The 26,525-nt window shown below is 36.6% G+C and overlaps 2 protein-coding genes across 3 annotated transcripts; one reads left to right on the top strand and one right to left on the bottom strand.

Annotated features, from left to right (window-relative positions):
* Window positions 1-1,067: 1,067 nt before the first annotated feature.
* Window positions 1,068-25,831, bottom strand: LOC108607804 (beta-1,4-glucuronyltransferase 1). The gene is given in 8 exon segments (XM_017998847.2): window positions 1,068-3,287; window positions 3,346-3,655; window positions 3,718-4,146; window positions 4,205-4,552; window positions 4,554-4,624; window positions 4,682-4,928; window positions 14,257-14,316; window positions 25,813-25,831. Coding segments are annotated over 6 exon segments (1,596 nt in total). The 5' UTR covers window positions 4,922-4,928; window positions 14,257-14,316; window positions 25,813-25,831; the 3' UTR covers window positions 1,068-3,089.
* On the top strand, window positions 5,186-6,853 carry LOC108607805 (enolase-phosphatase E1). Of its 2 annotated transcripts, none has more exons than XM_017998849.2 (2): window positions 5,186-5,350; window positions 5,411-6,853. In XM_017998849.2, exon 2 carries the CDS (start codon window positions 5,416-5,418, stop codon window positions 6,757-6,759), a length of 1,344 nt encoding a protein of 447 aa, XP_017854338.1. In that variant the 5' UTR covers window positions 5,186-5,350; window positions 5,411-5,415; the 3' UTR covers window positions 6,760-6,853. The 2 variants fall into 2 exon arrangements, with proteins under 2 accessions (XP_017854338.1, XP_017854337.1); XM_017998848.2 differs by having other exon boundaries at window positions 5,407-6,853.
* Window positions 25,832-26,525: the final 694 nt, after the last annotated feature.

Raw genomic sequence — 26,525 nt, 5'->3', positions numbered from 1 at the left:
CTCAGCCTCAGTCTCAGCCTCAGCAGATGAGTCAACGCGTTTAGCTTTAGCTAGCAACTGCTTTAGTATAGATTTCATTTGTTTTGTCTAATTTATGTTAACTAAATGCTGAAATGCCAGCATTTGCATTTTTAGCACTTTTATTTTTCATTTAAAGCCGAAAAACCAGTAAGCCCTAAGCCAAAAGCTGAAGCGTTTAAAGTCAAGGACAGTTGGCTGGCTGCACCTCAGCCTAAGGCCTAAGGCAGTGCCAAGTGCGAGGCCACACCATTGTCTATAACAAATTCAATTTTCAAACTGAATCTTTAATTTATTTATGATCTTCACGTAAATATCTAGCTGAAGCGGATTTATTCTGCAGACTGGTTGTCTGCTTTAAGTTTCGAGAAAAATTTGATAGCGTGTTAAAAAAAAAACAATTTTATCAGTTAATACAAGTGTATATCTATAAATATAGAATTGACTAAATGTTATGCACATATTTCAAAGAACTGGAAGTCTTTTGATACAAAGTTACGTCAGATCGAATAAATGTTTTGAGCTTGTTTTTAATCAAAGAACAAAACTGCATTGTTTAATTCGCCGTTATTAGATATACTAAAAAATGTGAGATAAATAGCACAAAGCTTAAGGTGCAATAATCAAATTAAACTAACTAAAGAATTAGTTCATTTTTAAAATAAACTGTGTATCATAACTATTAAACTTCAGTTACTATTTAGTAGCATCATCAATTACTAATCATCATTAGTTTATATTAGTCATTGAAAAACAAACGAAATTTCATTTTGAAATAGCTTTTCTTTATTTTTTACAATTCTTATGCATAATAATTAGATTTACATCTCTGAATCAGTTTTGTGAATTTCCTTAGTTATTTCAGCTAATAGTCCTTGCTCAGCAATTGTTGCGCCACCACAGACGCTCGAAATGATATCAATATAAATTAAGTTAAATTGAAACACAAGCAGGGCTTAGATTATACAATAGATGAATCGTATGTATAATGTATGGCCTAAACAAAAATATATATATATGTATGTATAAGTATGTGTAAGTATGTTTTGTGTAGTTTACAATTAAGCATAGGAAGTAAATCATAGTAAGTAAATACAGTAGTCAAATTGGCAGGCTAGCTAATCAGAAGACTCAATCAATAGGATATGACTTCGATCAATTGCTAACTAAACAAATGTAGTTCATAATTAATACAATTTGCAATACATAATGTATATAATTGATAAATATGTTGTTGCTCTTGTTTGTTTTATGTACAAAAATAATGCTCTTGAAATTGGCCTAAACATAATGCCATATATAATACGTGTTTTTGATTTTGTTCTGTTTATAAAAAATAGGCTGACAAACAATTTGCTGTTGCAGTAACTGAAATCTCTTTACATTGTGTTTTTTTTTTTTTGTTTATGTTTTCATTCTAAGGCACTTTAATACTTTATTCATACAGTTTATGTTTTGTATGTTTAACAATTCTTTTTGTTTTTTCATTTAGTTTAGTAGTTGTTTGGCTAATTGCAATTGTTGTTGTTGTTGTTTTTGTTGTTGAGCGCATTAAAATCAAGAGAAATTCCGTTATGTATTTAGCTTGCTTGGACTTAAGTTTAAACATTATAAGTAGATTGGTATGCTATATAGACTAAGACATACTAATAGCTCACAAAAACAGCAATTTATAATTGTATGTTGTTCCCCATTTTCTTGCATCAATATTGTATTTAATTAAACTCTAATTTAGCAACAACATACTAGTTAGAGGCTGATGAATATTTTTTGTTACTTTTCTACTTGTCAACGTCAACAAATTCTAGCTTTTGCACTTTGGCCTTTGTGTAGCGCCACTAAAATGCTTTTCCATTAACCATAGTTTAGGCCTAAACAACAAAATCGACAGGCAGTTGGGCTTGTCTTGATTTCTCGTTATGTTTACAACATTTATATGTGCACTAAGGTTCGACTTAATAAACAACTCTTAATAGAAAATATACAAAACCATATACAAAACTTTTGTTTGAATGCATATGATTTGTTTCATTTTTAATTTGTGTGTTTTAATTAATGCTCTTGATAAACACATCAACGCCTTTACTAGTACAAATATCACGGTTTTGCATTTATGCATTTCTCAATTAATTGTTTTTCTTTTTTCACTTTTCTGCTTCAATTGCCTTAACTGCACTAAAACTCTATACTCTATGCATATGTCAACTCTTTCAGCTTGCTAAGTTTAGTTTCAAGTCTATGTATTAAGTTTAGTTTTCGCGCGCTAAACCAGAAATCGGTAGCAATGGGTGGTGATGCCTGTAGGGAAGCTACAATTTGGTCTGGCTTTGGGCCAAACACTGTCTCAAGTTCTAGGCTGGGCTAGCTGCGCACATAAAATGGTTAGACGACTGTGTTGGCGCCTTGGTATACAAAGTGTTGCTTGTGTCTGGTGGAATATTGGAAAACAATACGAGTATTCAAGTAGTAGTACTAAGTAATATATAAATATGATATGGATGTTGTGTTTAGTTAAATTATGCATAAATCATAATGACTATGTAGAGAAAACGAATTGAAACATGGACTGCAGAAGAATTCTATAAGCCTATAAATGGGAACTGTTTGCCCATTTTACAGCTGTATATGGCAGCTTCTGGCTAACTAACTAACTAACTTTAAACTTTAGGCTTTTCTTTTTTGTATATTTGAGGATTTATATAAAAATGACAACAACTAACTACGTTTAACGTACTTAAGCCGTGCTCCTAAGGCTGCTCTTAAGCATATCGAGTAGAAAAAACAATCATACAATTGCGCTACACACATACAACTAAACCTAACTAATACTAACAAACACACGCACGCATACAAAAACTCAGTCACACAGACAGACGCACAGCTAATGCCATAAGCTAAGTAATTAACTAACAATCATTCTGTTCGCTCTATAGCAATTAGTTTTAGTGTTTTGATTTTCTTCTTGCTGCTGCTGCTGCTGCCGCCGCTTGCTGCTGCTGCTGCTTCATTCGCTCCTTTTGTAGTCTTTTCAATAGCATGCTCAATGCTCAACTGCGCTGCAGCATTAGTTACTATATCGCACAGCCTTTGCGCATGCCGTACATGATCTTCAATTCCGGATAGATTATTTTGCGTATCAGCTGATTCGTTTTGCCCGCCAGCATGGCACGCCGATTGTCCTTCTTCAGCACTTTTATGCCCGGCTTGTGCACCAGAAAAGCATTGTCCAGTATATGGAACTCGTAGTCCAGCACACACAGCGAGTAGCCCTAAAGCAGAGCATAGTTTATTATAAATTTGAGCGTTGCTATTGCATGCTGCACTTACCTGCGTCATCTTGTCGCTTTTGCCCTCCCAGCTCAGCCGCTCGTCGTAGTGCGGATCGGCATGTGTGCCTATGTAGATGGGCTCCCAGTGCACATAGTAACCAGTGCGCTTGCCTATGTGAAAGACGCTCAGCTCGTCTGTTTCATTGGCTGCCATCCATTCCTTGGACTTGGGCACGCCATGACAACTGGCGCACACGCGCTTATGGAAGGGTATGGCTTTGCCTGTGCGCAGAAATTCCTGCAGCTCCGTTTTGTCGTGCGGCACGGGTGAGTTCTCGTCCACCTCAAATATGCTAAGTGGAAAGACTCTGCAAAGCCAAAATAAATTTCTTAGTAAACTGCATAAGCTTTTAATGTTATGTAAGCCAACCTGGGCGCACTGCGTCGAAGGTACGGCTCATTGCGCGCTATCATCTCCAGAAACTTCTTCACTAGTCCTGGATTCGGATACAGCTCTATATCCGAGGCGAGTATAAAATGTGTTAGCGCTGCATCGCGTGCTATGTTGCGTCCTACATTAACTGGATACAGCAGCTTCTTTTGCGCCTTGTACAAATGGCCGGAGCTTATGTTGAAGTAGGGCGCTGGCAGTGAGCAGTTGTAGCCCGTTTTGAGCGCATCATGTGCCTTGGGCACCGACTTGGGTATGTGCTTGGTGCCAAAGTAAACGTGAAAGGTGGCAAAGGCGCGCACCAGTTGATTGCCTGGCACGCAGTCCCTTAGATATTTAATGGAGTCCAGCGTAGGTTGGAAATCTGTACCAGGTGCATGCATGGCTATGCTAATGGGCGCATTCCAGCTGTAGAATTGAGTTAACAATAAAGACTTGTGCAAATCACGCAACTGCAGCTACTTACCGTTCCAGCAGCGGCACTAGATTGTCCAGAAAAGTGTAATCCGCATGCGTTGTGTACGTTATGGACTCATGGCACTTGAGCTCGCCATGATCGGCTCTCACATAGTTCTGCAGCACCCAGAAGTCGCCACGTTGCAGCGTCTGCTGATCGTAGTCACGCTCGTAGCAGTTGAGCAGCGAGCGCAGTCGCTCCTCCAGCTCCTTTTCGTCGCCAGTGACTATGTAGCCATCGGCTTGTGTATTGTTTACCTCAGCGGTGCCGCTACTGCTGCTGCCAGTGCTAGTACCAGCAGCTCCTATGTTGCCCACTACTTGGCCAGGCTCTGGCATGCCGCCGCTGTCATTGCACCACAGGTACTGGCGGCGCCACAGGCTCAGGATGCACTCTGGGCAAAAGTTTTTCCTCCACATAAGCCGCCTCCTGTTTAGGAAAGTATGATATATTAAACAATCAAGACTTGCTTTAGATGCTACTTACATTCAGATTCTTGGGCGTGGGCTGCTGCTGTTGTGGTTGCATAGATGAAGCCTGTAACGCCGAAGCCGCTGGCTGTTGCTCTTGCAGCAGAAAGCCACCGCCGCTGGTGAAATTATTGCCACCGCCAATCATCACATGACTGCCGATGTATAGTAGCACGGCCACATTGATGAGTATACTGCAACGCAGCAGCCAATTGCGGCGTGAAAACATTTTCTGACCCAGCGGCTCAAAACGCATGTTGTAGCTGCAATAAGAAAAAAGTAAACACATATGTTTAATATTGGCGCTTATGCAGTTGCAGTGCTGCCAGATCGCTTAAATAACATACGGTCCCAACAGCTGTTATGTACATACTGTTAAATAACAGCAACAGCGAGTTACCGTTTTACACAACACCAATTAAATTATGGCTTTAAAAATACTAAATCTAGCCACAAATAAGTTAAGTTAGCAGCATTGGCATAATAAACTAAAAAGACCGCGAATAAGACAACACACACTTGCTTATAAATTAAAATAAAGAAAAACATCAAAAAGGCATTAATAATATGCATAAAAAGAAGCTTGAACAGTAAATTGTTGTTAAATACTAGTGTGCCACGTTGTTTTCACGCGCTGACAAGTATTTTGCCGCCTTTTTTTGCTAACAGCGTGCAAAACTTTCCGGTATTGTATTTACTTTGTTTTAATATTTATTTGTTATTAAATATTTACTTTGGCAGCTAGCCAGAATGTCGCTGCAAGCAGCTCTTGATGATTGCCTAATTGATTTTGATCGACGTGTGCTGGTCACCGATCTGCTGGAAACTTACAAATTAACTTACAAAGAAGCGCACGAAGTGCTCGAGGCGCATATTAAGCAGCAGGAAAGTGCAAGTGCCACCAAATATGAGAAGCGCTTTGTTGTGCATGGCAAGCAAGCCGACAGCAATGCCGAATTGTATACAATTGTGCAAGGCGAGGAGAAGCTTAAGGAATGGCTGGGCAAGTTGCAAAATGCTGAATCGCAGCTGTACTCGGTTGAAGTGGCGGGCGGTTCCAAGAGTGCGGCGCCAATATTCAAGCCCATGAAGCAACTGGAGGTGAAACTGGCAAGGGTAGAGCAGCGTGCTAGTGCCAAGCCTAATGGTGTCAGCAATGGTGTGCATAAACCAGCTGAAGTTAAGGCAGAGGACGTTAAGCCCAACAGCAGCAGCAAAGTGGAAGCACCAAAGCCTGCAGCCGAGGCGCAGAAAAAAGCTTCACCGCCAGAGCAGTCAGGCAAAGGCAAAGCCGCAAAAAAAGGCAGCATTAGCAACTTCTTTGGCGCTGCTGCAGCGGCTAAAAAGGAACCAGCGAAAGAAACTAAGCCAGCGGCAGCTAAGCCCAGCAGCATGGAAAACTTTTTCAAGAAGCAACCAGCAGCTAACAATACTAAGAAATCACCCGAGAGCAGCAGCAGCACCAGCGTCAAAAAGGAATCGCTGGCTAGCAACACTAAGAAATCACCCGAGAGCAGCAGCAGCGACAAAAAGGAATTGCTTGCTAGCAACACTAAAAAATCATTCAAGGGTAGCAACAGCAGCAGCAGCTTCAGCCACGTCAAAAAGGAATCGCCTGCTGCTAAAAACACTTCTGTGCAGCTTTTCCTTGCGGACAGCGATAACTCCTCTGATGAGGAAGAGAAGATGGACAAGCTGCGTCGCAATGTAATTGACTCTGGCGATGAGTCAGATGAGGCGAGTGCCAAAACTAGCAGAAGTAAGCGACGTCGCATCGAGGACTCGGATGATGAGGAGCAGCCGCCTAAGAAAACAAACGAGCAAGAGCAAAGCAAACAGCAAGAGAAACCGCTGGAAGCAATGGAGGTAGAGCAGTCAGCTACAAATGAAACATATCTGGATGAAGATGGTTTCGTTATAACAATCAAGTCGAAAAAGCAAAATACGCAGCCAGCTAAGAAGAAGACTTCACCAACTGCAACAGCAACAGCAAAAGCAACTGTAGCTGCAACAAAAAAGAAATCGCCACCGGCAGCAAAGGAAGCGGCCAAAACCAAACAAGGCAACATTATGAGTTTCTTTACCAAAAAGTGATGCGATTATTGATTGATGCGTTAAAGATACACAAAATTTATATTTATAGTTAACGATTAAGCAAAGCACTTCACTTCATTAATAAACAGAATTGTATTTTTGTTTTTAGAAACTATTGTACGTTTAGTTTGCGAGCAAATCTTGCCTTTTTATCGGCTCCATTATCAGCAGCAGCAGCAACCAAAACCGTCGCGTAGGCGTCGCTCAACTGCCATAAAATTCCAACCTCGAGTGTTCTTATACTAACTAGCGTGGGTTTGCTTTTGCGTTTGGCGTACTGCGCTATTTACATAGACGCCCGCCCGTCCGTCCGCCTGTTGTTGTTTTGCTTATCAACTGTCCGTTTATCAATTGCGCACTTCCCAGTTAGTTTCAACGGAAATCTCTCTCACATGTGAACAATCCCCCAAATATGCAGTCAAATAAGCTATAAAGAACGAGTTTTGCATTTGTTACTAGTCTGTGCAATAGATCGGCCAACCTTTCTGGTGCGACACTTTGTACGGGGCTCTCATAGCATGGCATCATACGGTCAGGCGTGATATCAAAATAACCGTCGCTAAGTATGCGCAGATAAGAGATATAGAGTTCTGCCAGCAGCGCGTTGGAGAGCTCTGAGTCTCCCGCACATGCTGATATGGTTGGATATTCTAAGATGCGCATAATCTGGGTGTGTTTTTGTGCGTGCCACTCTGATACACCTGTGCTGCGCGCGATGAAGAGTCGAGAGAATTTTACTTTAAAGAATAACAAATTGGCCAGTTCTGCCGGTCCACTATTCAATTGCGCTCGCGTTAGAGTTCGGCGCGTCTAAAGTGTTTGTGTTCTATCTTACTCGCTGTGTCTGTCTGCTGAGTCGCGCCGCCTCGCAGCTAAGAAACAGCAGAATATCTTAGAATTACTTAATTAGACTGATATGTTTATATATTTACTTTACGGCGCACCGAGATAGTTATTTGCTATGTCATAAGTCCTCATCCAGGGGCCTCGAATTACAGACAATGTTGGGATCTGTAGTTTAAATAATAGCACGCAATCACTCCAGGCCTACTATTGGTATAAGGGGTCACACCAAACTGTATTCGCCAGATAGGCTGCCTCTCTGATATGGCCGTTATCCATTTTGCGTGCTTCGGGCGTGGATCATACAACTTAAGCAATCGCAAGCTGCAAGCATAAAAATGATATTTTAACAATATCTAAATTAGATGCCCAAAGATTAATTATGTAGCGAGCCACTTAGAGTCTCATTAACAAAAGAATGAGACCTATGGCACAACCCGAATTGTTGAGTTAGAAATACAGTAATTATATTTGCTGATAAACAGGATTTGTTCCACTCAAATGTATTCGCGCCCACAGTTCATCTCTATAATTCTCTCTAACTTATAACATTTCTTAGAATATTATTACGTCAGTGAGCCTTCTTCACGATCATAGTACGGGCTCATTATTTCATTGACGGATCTGGATATAGATTGTAGCACAACCATTAGTCTGAGGTGTGAGTGATGTAGTTTAGTTCTACGCGACGCTCCCTGTCGCATCAGGTGCGCTCTCGTTCCCTTCGGGTGCGGGATGATCTGGGTCACACTGTTCTGTCACGTTGATCTCTTTGACTGGAGTGCAAGTACTCGTGTGTAGTGGTTCGTAGCTTGTCTGTTGCGAATAATGTCGATCATCACACTTCAATGTGCTTGAGTCTCCTTGCGTCTGCGATAAGGGCTCACTAATGATCACCTGCGCCGACCGCGCAAGTGGGCGCGCGTTCATCTTAGAGCCAAGCTTCGAGTCTGTAGACTGAAGTTGGTGGTGCCACCGGTTTTTGTGTGTTTCTGGGCCAGCAGCATGTGTATGGGAGTCTGATAAATTTGCATAGCCCGCGGCTAGCCGCTGGTAATCTGCACCAATGACTGCCGCACGCACAGGAAACTAAACAGAAATCAGCGCTGTTGCCATCTCGTCAAGCTTCAGCTTTGGCTTGAGGCAATGATAAAAATCTAAGCAACAAGTCTTCAGTTTTGCGCTCTCTTCTTTCTCGCTAACAATAAAGAGAGTTCAATGGCTGTAGCTACAAACTTGGTCTGAGCCTCATGCAAAGTACAAAAGTGTTTTTGATCAAATTTGGAGCAAAACGTGACAGATTTTATGAGTATTCAATTTAGAAAATTGCTATATGTGCTGCTTATATTTATTTGTATGGGCTTGGCCAGCTTGAGTTGCCAATTGAATTATGAATATTTATTAAGACAGCTAATGGCTTAAAAATAAAAGAATGTCTACATCGAAACGGGTTAATTGCTTGCTTGAGGGCATTAAGAAATTTAAAAAAAAAACAGCAGCACTTGCTGCTTAAAAAACAATTTACATAGCTAAAGATTGATGGGCAAAACAATTCTTGTCGTTAGCTTATTTTTAAATTTAAATCAAAAACACATTGTGCAGCTTAGCAAGCTCAAGCTGTGGATTAACTCATTGGGCCACCTTAGCTTAACCCCATGCAGAGTAACAATTTTCGCTCAAGCACAAGAAACTTTAACCCAAAAAAAAAACTAAAAAAATTGGCCAAGCCAAAAGTAGCAATAAAACATTCCAGCAGCCACAAGAGCTACAATATACCAGCGCAATCTAATTAGACATAATAAGGCAGCAACAACAACAACTCGAAGTAAGCGGCGAAATTTTGCGCTGGCCAAAAGGTCTGGTTAACTGGCTGACTGGCTGGCTGGCTCATTTGGTTTGTTACCAAGTCAGCGCTGCGGCTTGACCAACCAGCAAACAAACACAAAGCGAGCTTCGCTTCAACTTCAACTCGATCCGCTAGAGTTTTTCCGGCCAGCAGCGTGCTGGCCACGCTATTAAAATATATTACAGCAGCAATTTCACTCGACTTTATTTTTGCGCTTTAGCCAGGCCAAAGCGGCAACGGCCGGCCCGGTCTGAGAACTGCCAGCTCCAGCTCTTGGCTCTGTCCCCCCTCTCTCTGTGCTACCCAAGGCGCATCGCTGCTTTGGTGTATATAACTTAATTTTTATGGTCATGCAAGTCAATTGCAGTTTGGCATTTCTTCGATGAATATTTTTTTTTCTTTTTTTCTGCTGCTTGGCCAAGCCGCCTGTCGACGTCGCCATCGTCATCATCATCATTATCATCATCATCCATGTACACTGCACTGGTTGTTATGGTAGGAAAAGTCGTAACATGAAACGCAGCAAATTGTTTGCACAATGCTAAATGACTTTGAAGCTGAGCTGAGAAGAGCTGCACCCCGAAACCAAAACCAAAGCGAGGGGACTGAGCCAGTCAGCCACGAAACTATTGCCAGCTGACTGGGCAATGCAGCGGTGGCGGTGGTGCCGCCTATGTGAGGCACAGATGAAGCCGCCGCTGCCAGCTGGTGACGGCGACACTGACGCTGCCAGCCAGAGGCCAAGCGACTGTGGCAAAGTTGCTGCTGCTGCTGGTGCTGCCGCAATTTGTGTTTAGAAATAAATCCATGGGGCGGACAGTCCAACTTTACATGTTAAATTAAAATGTAAGCAACAACTGGCAACTTCTTAATACGCATTACTTGTGCAGCAGTTTGCAAAGCTATAAATAGATGGAAATGCAGTTGAGCAGCTTGCCAATAAGCTTAGCGAAAAGTGGTGGGAGGGGCAGCGGGATTTATAGTAGAGCGCAACGCAAACAATTAAACAATTGCAACATCAGCAATGTGTCTAAGCAAATTTATAAAACTAAAAGCGCTGATAGTAGAAAAATAAAAAAAGCTTATAAATAAATATGCAGCTAACTAAATTAAAGCATGAGCTGCTCTGCTGTATTCAACATTAAATGCTTAAACTAATTCTCTGTCTAAGCAGCTAAAAACAAATAAAGTTAATTTAGTTTTAAGCTAAAGAAATAAATAATTAATCATACTAATGACTTATAAATATATACAAATATATGTATATGGAAATATAAAAAATGATGTACTCCAATTCAAATAATAAAATTAATGCTAGGCCAACTTTATTACAAATATTTTAAATAAGAATGTAAGCAGCAATTCATGGTAAGTCTCAATATCGTTATGACGAATATCGTATATGCGAATTTCGTAATATATGTAAATCACGTGACTATTTCCGCATGCGGCCTTTCTGCATATCTTTAGCGCATTACAACATAATCAAAGTTACTTTCTTTTAGCCCAAATTTTGATGCATATTAATTTTGCGCCGCATGCTCTGCATCTTAATCGACTTGGCTTGGAGCTAAACAACAACTGGCCACAACAAAGGCAGAGAGTGTTGACTATTTTTATGGCAAACACTTTTACATCAAAAACGCACAAACATTGGACATTGGACATGGGCAAACAAGTTAACGAGCAGAGCATAATAAATAGCTAGACAAACAGATAATTATCAATAATTGCACATTAATAAATATCAACATTGACACAAATTGCACGCGTATGTGTGTGTGTGTGTGTGTGTGTGAGCCCTAATGATGTGACTTGGCGTGGCTAATAGGGCTGGGTGCACACCTTGTGGCAACATTAACGACACATTTGGAGCAAAGCAAAGAACGCGCAGTAATTGATGAATGCACAATATTTGTTTTATTTTGCAAAACAATAACACAAAACATATACTAGTGCCTGTATATACATGACTGACTGTATGCTGAGAGCGCACTCATAAAATATTGAATTTATATGAAGTCATTTGGCTGGCAGAGCGGAAATGGCAGAGCGACATGAATTACAACTGTTTAATGGCCAACTGGGTGTGACTCTCTCGCTCTCCGGTTGTTGCCACAGAATGGGGCGTTGTTGTCTCGACGGTGGTCTGACATGTCGGCGAACCCTAGATTTATGCCGCATCATAAAACTTTTATTTATTTCGATGTGGATTCTCAGTCAGCCACAGCCACAGCCACAGCACAGCACAGGTTGCCATTTGCTTAAAACGCGGTTAACAACGGCACTTGGCCCAAAGCTCAGGCACATTTTACCTGCAACATTCAGCAGCAGCAGTAGAAAATCGCTTAGCCATTAACTAAGACATAAAATTAAGCATGAAAATTAAAACCCAATTTCTTTGAGTAGGAAACAAGTTTTTGGTTTTGAGGCCACAGCCTAATAAACTCTAAAATTCTAAATTAGCTGGGAGCTGGCACAACATAAATATTTAATACAAACAGCAATAAAGAGAACTCTAATTGTACGTGACATACTCAGAGCTAAGCAACAATAGAATTGTCTTTGGTCTATAAATAATGCAGCTGGAGTGGACTGGACTGGACTCGAGACTGCTGACCAACTAACTAAAACTATGTTGTGCATGTAATTCGTAGCAATTTGGGCCACACAGCAATCAAACACGCAACTTGGTAAAACAAAAGTCGAAACACAAGCATAGCATAGCCTAAGGTTGAACTTTAAGTATTGAACTATGGCCAAGAACACGCTTAATTTGAGCAGCTAGCAACTAATTAGTTTCTATATAGAGCAATAATTGCTAGTGCAATCAATTTTAAGAAATATGTTTTATTAGCTTAAATAGCTTAAGCTTGACCTTTAAGCATTGAATAGCAATTATCGAAACAAATAAATGGCAGCAATTTATTTTAATGCATTTGTTTGCCAAGCATTAAAGTTTAATAATATTTATTACAGTCTGTGTAATTTAAGTAAATAAAAGCATAAAAGCAAATACAAACTTGGAAATTTAAATACTTTTATTATGAATAAATGAAAGATAAATAATCTATTAATTTTAACACTGCTTTTCTGCCAATTAGTATAGTTTAATGTTTTATTATTTATTATTATTATAGTCATTAAATATATAAATAAATATTTACACAAATGCGCAGTGCGCAGCAACTTTTCATTGTCTGGCAATTATTTATACTTAGGCATGTAACACACACAGGAAAAAAATAACAATAACAATTGTTATGTCCAAACAAATATAATTACCATGGGTCACGGAAATATCAAATTAAGTCTGTCCATTTAGTTCAAAGCTAAACTAAATATATATGCAAGTCATATACACATTTTATTCTAATATAGTCACTAATTGAGCCACAGAGTTTGCCTTTTGAAGAAGTGCTTGACGTCACTTCAGTTTATTACAAATAAATATGCAGCTATGTGTTGGCCACATAAATAAACAACAACAAGTTTTGCATTTGAAAATTGTTTAAAAAAATGTCATAAATATTTGAGCACTAGCTTATAAAAAATGTGTGTGTGCGCCAACTAATTAGCAGCGCTTGCTTAAAAGACAAAGTCGAGCAACATTACTCATACGCCGCGTTGTATATTTATAAAGCATGCACAATGGTTTCATAAATATTTTTAGTGGCAGCACGTGAGCCAAAAAAAAAAAAAATAAACACAAATGTACTAAAAGCAAAAGAGAGCAACAAAAGAAAATGAAATGAAAATCGATTGTTTTTGACCTCATAGAGGCATAGCGCACACATTTGGAGCGTTGCGGCATTAGAGGCGACTCTCGACTTGACTTGGCCAAAACCAATTCTTGATATTCCACTTGGGGGCTTGGGGTGCATTGGCAGCAAAAAGAAAGAACCACAAAAAATAAAAACGAAAAGCAAACAAACACGCCATATCGAGCCATGTCTGGCTTGCTTCCAGTTTTTGCAGATCCCAGCACACACACACACACACACACATGTGTGCAGACAGGCTTTAATTTTATTTCATATTTTTTACTGTAACACGCAAACTGTAAGCCAATAAATTTTGCAAGCGCAGGCAGCAAAAAAGCAAAAGCAAAATGATGAATAAGCGCCAGATAAAACTAAAAACTAAAGCGAATTTAGTTGAGCATTTTTTCGGGTAGCAACTAGCGCGACATTAATGAGTTGAGGGCGCGACACTAGCAGCTGTTTGCCACGCCCCACACTGTGCGCGCCCTAATGAGTTCAGCAGTGTTCAATGGGGGTGGCAAAGCAGGTGCGAATTTAATCGATTATCTTTGTGACAAAAGCACGCAACATCCCACAGATGATAGCGTCGACTATATAGTCGACATTTTATATATAAATAAAACACACACACATACGAACACACACACATACGCGCGCGCGCTCATACAATTTGCAAGCTTAATTTCATTAATTAAGTTTCTTTTTTGTTGTTGCTGCTGTTGTCTCTTGTGGAAATTGTATCTGCATCGCTGTTTTTTTCTCTTTATTGTTGTTGTTTCTTTATTGTTATTGTTTTGCGTGTTGCTCTTCGCTTGCAAATGTCATTTTCATTATCGTTTACATGCATTATGTGATTTGGCCATTAATTGATTGGTTAGCATTTTGTCTCCCCTTTTGTCAAATGACGCAATCGAAACGCGAATGCAAATATGCAAGCACACACTTGTGTATGTGTATGTGTGTCTGTGTGTGTGTCTATCTAACAATGCTTTCTAACATTGCTGGCTCTAATGAAAAGTGTCGCGCGTGTATGTTGCGACTTACATGTTAAGTAAGCAATTACCAATAGCAGCAGCAGCTTTCGGTCAAGGTCAAGCTACGTACCTGTAAAGAAAAAACGTTAAAGAGTTTGTTAGTTAAATTTATAATAAAAGTGTTGACTAAATAAATTACAGCTAGCAATTGCTTTATATAAACTTAAACTTGCAATTATAAATTTGTTTGCTTTTTTCCTTTTAATACGCCATTGATTTATGCATATTTTAAAATATATTAAAAATGCAAATTAAAAGATTTTTATTAGAATCTCATCTCTCAGCTATAGAGCTTCAATTTTTTTAAAAATACTTTCATATACAAATTTCTTTTATTGATTTTTATATTATGTTATAAAAATACATAAGCAATTAAATTTCATTTTTTTAGGCACGTACCCGCATATTTTTCTCTAATTCCACTTAAAAAAGGTTTTCTATAAAAGTGTACCCTGTTTTAAGCTAAGGATAATTTAATTTTAGAACCGCACTTGTTCCTTTTTTTTTATTAATTTTATTTATATAAATTAATTTGTTCCTTTTTTTAATTAATTTTATTTATATAAATTTATGCTGCTAGCCTATATAAATATATTTTAATTCATTTGGGAATAAGTGAATTTTTGCAGCTTGTTTACACATTTTTAATTAATTTTATTCTTTTATTGATACTTTTACCTTTTCAAAATACTTTTTAGCTAAAATTGACTGCTTAAGATGTCTAAAAGTTTTTTTTTGTGTTACAGCTACAATAATAAATAAATAATTACACTTGCTTCATGTTCTACTTTTAATGGCGCGCTAAAAATAAAATATAAATCTATATTTAACAACAGTTAAGCACACTCAACAGATTTGTTTGTTGCACACACAACTCAAACTCAAATATATATTTATATATATGTGAACCTTACACGCGGCACATTAAACAAAAGTTGGCTTACATTTTATGCTTACACTTTGTTAAAGTGCACGAAACAATTTGAAGCGAAACACGCAGCGCACGCAATGTGAATATAATATGAGAGATAAATTGAGTGCGTTTACCAGAACACAATGTTGATGATGGGCTCAAAAAGCTGAAGCGTCGTCAGCTAGAGCTCAGGCCAAAAGACGTTAACAAAGTGGGTTGACTGCCAGCCAGGCAACAAGACAAGTGCTAAAAGTTAACCGTAGCCCAGGCACTCAAAAACACAACTACACACTCACACACACACACACAAGCACAGCAATATTTCATTTATTCATGCAAAAAGGCAAAATGGCCACAACACGTGCAAAATGCGCGCAAAATTTCGTTGCTTTCAGTTCTTGTTTTTTTTTTTTCCGCTTCCTGCAACAGACATGAAGCCCACAAATATTTGCCAGCTGTTTGCCTGTGAATTGTGAAACAGGAGATGAAACTTGGCCCATTTCATTTAACGGCCACATTTAATATCACTTGTTGGTTCTGGCCACAGCATTTTACAGTTGCCATTGCCGTTGTCTAGTTTACATTGAAGCTTAAATTACTTTCAAGTTGCGCTGCATAAATGAAAAGCTTATGAATATTTCGTGGCAAGCAGCAGTTGTGGCAACTCAATAGGCGTTTTGGTTGCCCGATTAGCCGAATGTTGTTAATAAAATCAAATGAACATTTTTAATAGCATTTGGCAGCTTAAATGTTTAGACATTAGCGTAAAATTTGTAGCTAACAACAGATTTGATTGAATTGGATTTCATTAGTGGCAATTCGCATTTTATTTTAAATATTTAGCTTAGTTAGTTGCAACTAATTTATTGTAATAATTTGCAGTATTTCGATATTAAATAAATAAATAATATTAAATGAGTAGTTGCACTTTTATTTCAATCTAAATAATACACACGCTGCTTTAAACAACTTTAGTTTTAAATATTCAACATTAATTATGAATAATGAAAAAAGCTTGAACATTTGCACTTTTTGCTTGCATTTCATGCTTTAAATTTATTATTAAAATATTAAATATTTAATCAACTTTAAAATTGCATAGCATTCATTTCAACTGTTTAAAAAGAAAAACCACTAAGCAAAGCAAACAATAATAGAAAGAGAGAGAGAGAGAGCGAGAATCTGTATCAATGGAAAAACAACAAAATAAATACGAGTGCCAAAATAAATGCTAAGCCAAATACACTTGTGAACACAAGTATTGTACAATATTTGTCGAACATTTTCCACTGTGTGTGTGTGTGTGTGCGTGTGTGTGTGCACATTGTTCATCCTTCTCTGCTTTACGATGAAGCCACCCACACGACGCCGCCGCATGCGGCATGCAAAAAGCAAACGCTGCGGCTTTATGTATTTTAACATTCGTTTTTCTTTTTTTTTTTTATGTTATTTCTATTTTTGTGCTCTAACATTGGCAGCATATGTGCTCGGCGCTTATTAATCCTATCAGCAAGGATTCCAGCAGATATAGAATTGCCCCACAAAAACAAACCAATGAAGTGGAATAGTGTGTGCCCCGCAAGATTTCCATGTAAACGCATCTAAATATTTGTTTAAATGTCTCTCTAGCAACATATTTGTGGGCAATGGCATGTAAATAATATTCAGCTGTAAGCCGAATAAGCTTTGAGTACTACAATGTGCGCTTTATGCAGCGACAGTTTATTAAAGGGTTGAAGCAGTTGGAGGAGAGTGAGCTGAGTCTATTGCTATATTGAGTCAATTAAATGTGTCCCGACTTAATAGAAGAAAAAAGCAGCAAATATAGAAAATCTAGGGAAGAGTTATTTCTTTGTAAATTGAATTGGATATGTCTGAACTTACAATAAAGAGAGATGCAGAAAAAGCAGATAGAAAAAATCTAGGGAGATCTAAGAGACTAAAGAGATATTTCTTTGTAGCTAAGATTGATTATGCCTGAACTTAAAATAAAGAGAGATGCAAAGACTGAAGAGATCTATATGACTCTGTAGGCTCTGCTATTCCCATGGCGTATTTAGTTTGCTTTGAAAAGTTTTCAATTACCATTGCCTAGTTACAATTTGAAATATTATGCTGAATACAGCAGCTCAATTGATTTAAGTACAATCAAGTCTTTAATATGCGCAATTTTCTTTTAAAGACAGCATTTGGTTTCTATATTTATCAATGCATAAGACAGTTAATGCTATTGTTAGATTATTTGATTGAAACGAACAAATTTGTGCTCTAAATGTTTCAATGAATTTAAAATGAAAATGTTAAATAGTGCAGCCTTATTGAAGTCCTAAAGCTTAGCTCAAGCGCAACAAAATTATTACAATGCTTTATATTTAGCTGCTAGAACTTACTTTAATTTCTGCTACATATGCTTCAAATCATTTGCTCACTAACTTGTTACTCGATTATAAATAAAACCACAAATTTAATGCTTATTGGGCAACTCTTTACTATAAAAATTTCTTTTCAAAAATGTTCTTTTTCTTTTCATATCAAAGTATTGAATTTCCTTTGCATGCCACAGCAAATTCAAACTGCTTTATCTATTTATAGTCCAACTAAAATCTGATCTGCTGTTCATATTAACTGCGAGCTGCCAATAATCAGCATACCAACGGTCAATTCATGCGTGAGCCTCATCAAATGCAACACGTTTTGTGTTACAAAAGAAAAGTTCTAGTTGCCACTTCCACGTTGCAAGTTGCAACAAACAAGGCAAGAATACGATTAGTACGTGCTAGAAACAGCGCAGCAAATTGCTACCTTGATCAGTTACAAAAATTATTGCGGTAGTTGGCTCTAGGTAACATTTCCTACATTTCCCATGACTGCCAGAGAGAGAGAGAAAAGCTGCGTTTGCCGACTTGGACTTGGACTTGGACTTGGGCGCTGCCTGACCCAAAGGTCTGACCAGCCGATTAACTTGCTGGCCAGGCGTGGGTGTAGTTTATATATATGTTGACCAATAATGGATTTAGTCATTATAATAAATACTCGGGAAAGCCATTACGAATTTCTACAGCGCCATTTATTTAACTTACACGCAGCAAAAAGTTGATTGCATTTCAATAAGTGAAATTGACTTGGGCAGCTTAAAATTATGTGAAGTTAGCAACAGTTCAATATTTTTCTTAATATTCAAATTAAGCAATAACATTCTTTATGCTTATTTTAAGCCTTTTAATATAAAACCGTATTAATTTATTTTAGGCATTTAGCATTAGGCAGACAATTGCAATAATTATTTACTATTTTAAGCTATTTTAAATTTAGTCATATGCATTTTGTTTTAATATTAAAATACTATAATTAATATTAAGCATGCATTTCATTATACATTTTTTGGAACATGTTTTGTATATGTTCATTAATTTTTTTTAACTCTGTTGCCTTTAGCAACTTTAATATTAAAATATTATAGCTGCTACTTCGATTGCATTTAATAATTCTATTAATATTTATTATTAATTTTTCTATAGATGCGTATACATTTATTTGTTGTACTCTCATCATTTTCTGCACATATTTTTTTTGCTGTGTAGCAATTTAAAAAGCGTCATCAACTAAGTTGAGTTGCAACCACAAAATTGTGTGACTATCATGCAGGAATTTTGCATTAATAAAATAAGTTGAAAACTAATTTCAGACAAAATTTCTGTCTATCTCTAACACAAGTTGTTTGTGGTTTTGTTGGTTAGAAAACATTAGCAGAGGTGTCGCTCAAAAGTAAAACTGAGTACTGAGCTCAGTTAGCATAATGCGCATAATTTAAAACTAAGAACTGAGTCAACTAATTAATGCAAGCGTCTAATAATAAAATGCGTAGCTGCCATGCACTAACGAGTCTACTAAAAGCAGACAAAGCGACTTTCTTTTCCAATTAAAAATTATAATATGGGCAAGTAAATTTTCTCAGGCAAGTTGCAGCTGCTGCGCTCGCCTTTGTTTGCAGCTGCTGCTGCTGACCTCTAGTTTGAGTTGACCTTGCACTTGCTTGAGCGTTAATCAGCTGCTTGCAACTGTTAATTGCAAACGCCTTTTAAATGGCAGTTTAAAAAGCATTTAAGCCGCCAACTTGTAATTGCTACGCCTGATTATTAAATGAAGACATTATGGCAACGCCTCAGGCTCTCTTTATGGCCATAAAGCCAAGTAGGAAGCACAGGCGGCGGCTGCGACTGCTGCTCATTTCATGCGCATTTAACTAATCTGTCATCTAATCCGCGTGTGCATCAGACTGTAGTCAAGGAGAAGTTGGCCACAGCGGCTTTACCTTGAAGCAACAGCGAGCGAGAGAGCGAGCCAGACAATTGGCCCGTTGCCTGTTTTAGGCGCATTACATAAGTAAGCTACAACAATTAACTTGTTGCAAATAAATTCAACACAATAACAGGAAACGTAATACGCGCCCAAGTAAAAGAAAATACTTTGAAATTTGCTGAGAAACATAATTTCGATGCGCGCGTCACGCTCTGACATTAAATTCAATGATAAACCGCAGACTTCTCAACTTCACAAGCCATCTAGCTACTTTCATTTCCACAGTCCAGTGCACATGCAAGCGAAGTTCGTCTCTGTCTGCAAACAATTGTTGCCACTGTTTATCAGTTTTGCCTGCCCATTGTTTGCTGCCAGGGGTGCAGCACTAAAAGCTGATAAGCGAGCTGCTGGTCTATGCTTGCAACATTTTATAGAAATTAGCATTTACAGTTGAGCAGCAATGAAGGGACTGAAGTTGTAACCCCTTTGCTTACAATCTACAAACATATTTTGGAATTTATATTGTTATAACAATTAAAGCTGACACTTGAAGGTGAACAAGAGAGGCAGAGACTCAAAGCTGTTGCTATTATTTGTCCTTGCATATTTAATTTCAGTTTATATTTGAGCAATTGTAAAGTATTTGTTAATAAATAAATAATGCGTTAATCTTTTAAATTAAAGCAGCACAAAATTCTACAGAATTTTTAATTTTTCATAGTGCACAAAATATTTAAATTTAAGCTCAGCAGTTTTGTTTTATTAATCGTACTTTAAATATATAAACAAGAGTTCAAATTCTTAGTTTAGTTTATATTTAATAATAAACAATTTTACAACATTTTTAAGAATTTTACTAGCTTACACTAAATATTTAAATTCAAGCTCAGCAGGTTTGTACTTTTATTATATAAAGAAAATCCAATCGAAATTCTATTTTTTATATATTTAACTAAAACATCATAAACTCTACCTTATTTGTAAAATATTTACTATTTTTAATACTTTATTTAATATTTATTTTAATATTTTTAAGCTCAGTAGGTTTGTAATTAATCGCACTTAATAAATAAGAATTCAAATTCTATTCAGTTTATATTTTCATATCGTACTTTTGATACATAAAAACTAATGCAAAATTCTATTTATTGAATATTTAGCCAAGACGCACAAATTTGAGCAAATTATTAAAGGAATTTACTAATGTCCAAGCTTGCATAAAAATATTTATTTTAATATGAAGTAGTCACCAGCGCAAATTCTTCGGAACTCTGGTTAATTTTTATCTACAGAGAAACCAGTTAAAAGCCCCGTCATCAGCTAAAGTTAACTTACACTTCATACGCCACTTTAACGAAATTAAAAAACAGTGACGCATAAATCTTTAAAGCTCTGAAGCTGTAATGAGTTTTCTATAGCCAACATAAATAGTAATTAATTAACGCAAATTGCATTTAACTTATAAAGGCCGCCATAACAACAACATATAGCAAAGGCATAATTTATCAATTTTTAATGACAAAGTTTTTTCCTTTGCTGATTTTTATTTTTAAAACAATCAGTCGTCAAGGCTTTTTAATTAGTTTTATGCTCGCGCCGCATTAAAAGGCAGCGCAGCATAAATTAGCCAACAAACTGGTTATAAGCATCGAATGCAATCAAGCCAAGCACTTGGGCTCAATTGTGTTGTCTGGCTGACAATAAACAAATTACTCATCACAAACTTAATATCTTTAAATGATTTTTCAATTGCATCATGCCGAGCAAATTGTGGCTGACTGATTTGCATACAACAAAACAAATTGCTAAACAAAATTCTCATTGTGTATTAACAATTAAGGTAGCACATGCATGACAAGGTCGTCCCAGAGGCTTCCTTCAGTCAGTCAGTCAGTCAGTCAGTCAAGTCAGTTAGGCAGGCCTGTCATTAACCCAAGCAACCTTCAAGGCTCACTAACTTAAATTAAGCATTTGCCCAAAAACTAATGAGCGCACAAGTCATAAATTTCATGAAAGAAGAAGCTACCAAAAAAAAAAAAAAACATTAACACGCATAAATAATAAATGTCGAAGTCACAATACGCTGTAAATTTAGTTTAAAGCAGACGAAAAATATAAGTTAAGCTAAAAATATGTTTAAGTAAAAATTAAAAGCTTAAGCAGCTAATAAGCAAAACTAAATGTTTTAAAACTGTATAGAGTGTATATAAATAAATAATATTATAAAATATTTTAACAGTTCTTACATTATATGCAATATATTTAGCTTTTTTATTTAGCTAGTTAAGCTATAAATAAAAATTGTTGCAGTAATTCAAAAATATTTTAAATAATTTTAAACATTGAAATATAAAACAAACAATAATAATTAAATGTTATAGTAATTTCAAAATATTTTTAAATATATATAAAGCTAATTTCAAGCTTTGCTTATTATATAATATTTTTATAAATTATTATGTTTTATTATTTGTTCAATTATTGTGTCTAGTCTACGCTTATTTTTGTTAGCCACTGTCATTATTGACTAAGCTCAAATAAAAAGAAGCGCAGCTGCCTCAAAGGCAAGCAGTTGGTCAATTTTTGAGTCAGTCATGCAGTCAGTCAGTCAGTGCTATCAATATACAAGTACACGCAAAAGGCAAAAAAAAAATAAATATGGCAAATTGAAGTAGGCAACATTAGTAGCCGTTGGCGCAGACGCTGCCGCCGCCGCCGACACTGAACAAAATAAATGAAGAAAAATTATAAAAAATAAAAAAAAAATACACACAACGCAATGTGCGCATGCGCAGCACGCAATGTCAAAAGAGAGCCTGAAGTTATAGCCATAACCACAGACAAAAAGCAAAGCCAAGGTTGTTGTAAAAGTTGTTGTTGTTCAGTTTGTTGTTGCTGTTGCTGTTGCTGTTGCTGTTTCAAGTACAACAACGTTCGATTTGCGGGCCGCAATGTTAGCGCCATAAATAGTTAGGTTTACATTGAAGTTCGCTACGTCAGAGATTTATGCTTTTGGGGTTTAATGCTTAATTGCAAAGTTGTTAAATGTTATGGGCGTAGCTAATCAAATATTTACAAGCAATTCAATTGGCAGCCAACAAACGCGGAAACAGTTTACAAAGCTGTCAAATAAATCTTTTGGCTTGCAGTGCAGACTGCAATTAAGTTCTAAGCTACCAGCATTCCTTTAATTTAATTTCATTAAATTTCTATTAGTTGCGCGTTGCTCTGTCAGTTGCTTAATCTTCTACTTAGCGCACACTTTAAAGACCAAAAGCTCTTGCGATTTGTAACACCTGCTGGCAAAAGCATTTCCCAGAAGTACTTAAGCACAATTTCCAACATTATTTCTCATATCAGCAATTTGATTTATTGAGGCGCAGGCAAATGCAAAGAGCCAAAGAGACATCAAAATCATGTTAAACACATGGCGCACTCAAATGCTGAGGAGCACTGCGTAGTCGAATCTCTTCTCAGGGCTTAACCCACGTGTGTTCGTTTGTCTGTCTCAGTTCTTTGGAGGAAACATGCTGAAGTTAAGATAAGCGCACCAAAATGGGCTTAAAGTGACAAGAGTATAAAGTTTAATGAGAAAAGAAAAAGGCATTCAGAAATTGTCACAGAGTAACGGAATTCTGAGAGAGAGCGAGACAGCGACAGAGAGTGAGCAAAGTATTTTTTACGACTATTATATGCAGACAAAATTGTTGAAGTTGCGCATTGGGGCGACTAAGAAATACGCTTTGAAAATAAATAAGCAAAACTTTGCAAAGAAGTTTTAGATTCAAAATATGAATAAGAATATTACAATTTTAGCGTAGTTCCAAATTTCAATTGTAAGAATAAATTCTAAAATTTGTAATTAATTATTAATTATTTTGAAAGCTATATATTTTTCATTTAAGTTTTCTATTTTTGTATATAAGTAAATTAATAACTAAGAATTGTAATTTATTTTAAGCTAAGTTCTATAAAAAATACTATAATTTTTAAATAAATTTAAATTTAAGCATAGTCCTATAAAAATACTATAATTTTTAAGCATAAGTCTATAAAAATACTATGATTTTTAAATAAATTTTAATTAACTTTTTTTCTTTATTATATAGTAGAATATAGTATTTATATTTTTATAAATTTTAAGAATAACTTCAAATTACTTTTTTTATATTTTTATATTGCTTAAAATGTTTATTTAAGCTTTGACATAATTGTAACATTTTATGCTACTAACTAAACAACTTAATTTGCAAAATGTATAAAACCTTTGAGTTAATATGTTGTTTTATTTTTATGTTGAATTTGCAAAACATAAATTTCAGCATAAAATGTTTATTAGTGAATTTTATGAGAACTAAACAACTAATGGGTGATGTATAAACTCTTTGAGTTAATATGTTAGCTTGGAGCTGAAGGAGTCAAGTGTGCCAAACAGCAAAAAGGCAGTTTGGGTCACATAGCAGCAACAGCAACAAGACACAAGTGGCACATATGAGAAAGAGCAAGAGAGAGAGAGAGAGAGAGACACACTACTGAGATATGAAAGATCGTTCAGATAGGCGCGCACTGTGGCCAAGAGACACGCAAAAAGCCACTTAGAGGCAAAGAAGAATAAAAATGTAGCAACTACTGCTGCTGCTGCTGCTGCTTGTGATACGAAAACAAAAAATAGCGAATTCTAGATGCTAGATGATAGATTAAATGCACTCTGTGCTGCAAAATTCTAGCGCGTGACAGGCGTTGCAAGAACTATCGATTACCCAAAGATAGGCACAAAGTATTTATAAAATGTATGGCGCTCCAAATGGACGCTCATTAGGCCTGCTAGCCATGGCTAGTATATAAAAATAGTAGTAGTGAGAGCCTTAAGTACACGTTGAATGAGCTGGAGGGAGCGACCCAGCACCAACTGGCGGGTCAATCTGCGTGGCGGCTGTCATTAATGGCGCCGCCGCCGCCGCCGCCGCCGCTTGTTGGCCCACAAAAGAGCAAGAGCAACAACAATAAAAAACGAGCTACAACTGAAGTTTATACATACAACTTAAGTCTACGACGAAACGAGTTTATGTGCTTGGCCAAAAGCGTAGAGAGTACCGCCTGCTAGGGCGTTCTTGGCCAATTTAGCTGCTGCTTGGCCTGGCATGAAAACTAAAAATTTACTATAATTAGCTGCCAAGCAAAATAAACAAAATTCACATTTTCTACGCTTTAAATTTGTCTGTCAAAGTTAATGTACAATAACAATTTAATTTACTGCACATACGTTTTGCATTTTGCATTTGACTTTTCATATTGTCAGTGCTTTATTTTTAGACAGTTATTTGCCTTAGTTTTTGCTTTGCAAATAACTGCACGTCATGAGGCATGAACATGGCCAAAGTGTCTATGCGTAGCTACTAGAGCAAACAATTCAACAGCTGCTTGCCCTTCGAGCCGCATCGTCTTCGATTTGCAGGCATGCGGCAAATAGTTTAGCAACAGTAAATTGAATTTTATGTTGTTCAAATTGAATAGCAAATGCCTTAACAATAACAAACTTAGGCTATAGCTATGCAAAAATGCTTGCTAAATTATTTAATTCGTTTTGCGAGAGTTCATTATTGTAGTTTGAATACTTTTACTTTTACTATGTTCTATAATTTGTGTCAGCAGCTAAGAATTTGATTTAAATGAACATTTGTTTTAATTATTTATTCAATGTTCAGAAATTTGACAATAGACAAACTAAATACTTTTACTTTTAGCTCAACATTTATTTGCATAAAAAAAGCAGCAAGAACTAAATGCTATCAAAAATGATATAAGCTGAATTGATATGCAAATTAATATTTTCTTTTATGTCTATGATTAGAAGTTGAGCAACTATAACTGAAAGAATTACTTCTTCTATTTAAATAAGAAATTAATATAAGAGTTGCAATTTTTAGTCAAGTTATTAATATTAAGCATTTATTCCTTCTATTAGAATATTTTTAAATTTGTTACATGCACTTATTTTAAATTAAATTATTGCAGCTAAGCAAGAAACAAATATTTCGAACATTTTTATACAATTATCACAACTATATATTCAAAGTATTGCTTAAGCTCACAGAACCAAACAAAGTGAAAGCTAAAAAACTCTCACGTTTCTATTTCTATTTAAGATAAGTTGATTAGTTGCAGCTGTTATCACAGTAGCTTAAATTAATGCAACAGGTTCTACAAGTTTCTATTTATAGGCCTGCTGCATAAATATTTAAAATTTTTATAACAGCTTCAAATTTCACATGCTTAAAGCTTAGCATTTAAATTTCCCAGTATAACTGTTGTTACAGCATTATTTAATATTTATACATTTGTTATACAACTCACAGTTAAACTTCAGCTTTGCTGACAGCACAGACCATGACGATTGTCAATATTTTTAGCAACTAATTGCCAAATGCCTAGACCAACAAAATGCCAACTTAATATTCGTACATATTTTTGTATAATTGTTTTTTTTTTTCGATTAGATTTGATTCAACTCTTTTGCTTTACTTGCTGCTATTATTATTATTATCGCTGATAAATGTTTAATTGCTTTGCCGCTTGGCTGGTTGTTGGCCTCTTCACCTTAGTCGCGAAACTTTTAATCTTTCAAGGCTATGGCAGCCACCTTGCTGCCATCTTTGTACACACATTATCTTTATAATAACATCTACGGGCAAATAATTTCACGTTAAAAAATAATCATAAAAGCCGCCACCCCAACAACGTCAAAAGTCAGTTAAGTAGAATAGCAGCCCATGAATTTAATTATCACGCATGTTCCAAACAATAGCTGAAGAGATCTTGGCGATTGCGGTCGGCGCGCTGCTACTTGAAATGACTGGATATTATGCAAAAATGTGGGCGTTAGCTCCACGATTCACGCCTACATAGCAGAGCCTTAATTTTCGGCTGCTGTCAGCATGACGTATACTTAATAAAGAAAAACCAACGAATCGCCAATGCGCTGCCAAAGCGAAAAAACAAAAACTTAAGTTTGCTATGCCCTAAGGTTAGTGTATAAAATTTGCAGGCAATCAAAAAATTTACATATC

This window comes from Drosophila busckii, chromosome 2L (assembly GCF_011750605.1).
Source record: "Drosophila busckii strain San Diego stock center, stock number 13000-0081.31 chromosome 2L, ASM1175060v1, whole genome shotgun sequence".
NCBI classification, from domain to species: Eukaryota; Metazoa; Arthropoda; class Insecta; order Diptera; family Drosophilidae; genus Drosophila; species Drosophila busckii.
The sequence above is the reverse complement of the archived record's forward strand: the minus strand, read 5'-3'. Positions and strand labels throughout refer to the sequence as shown.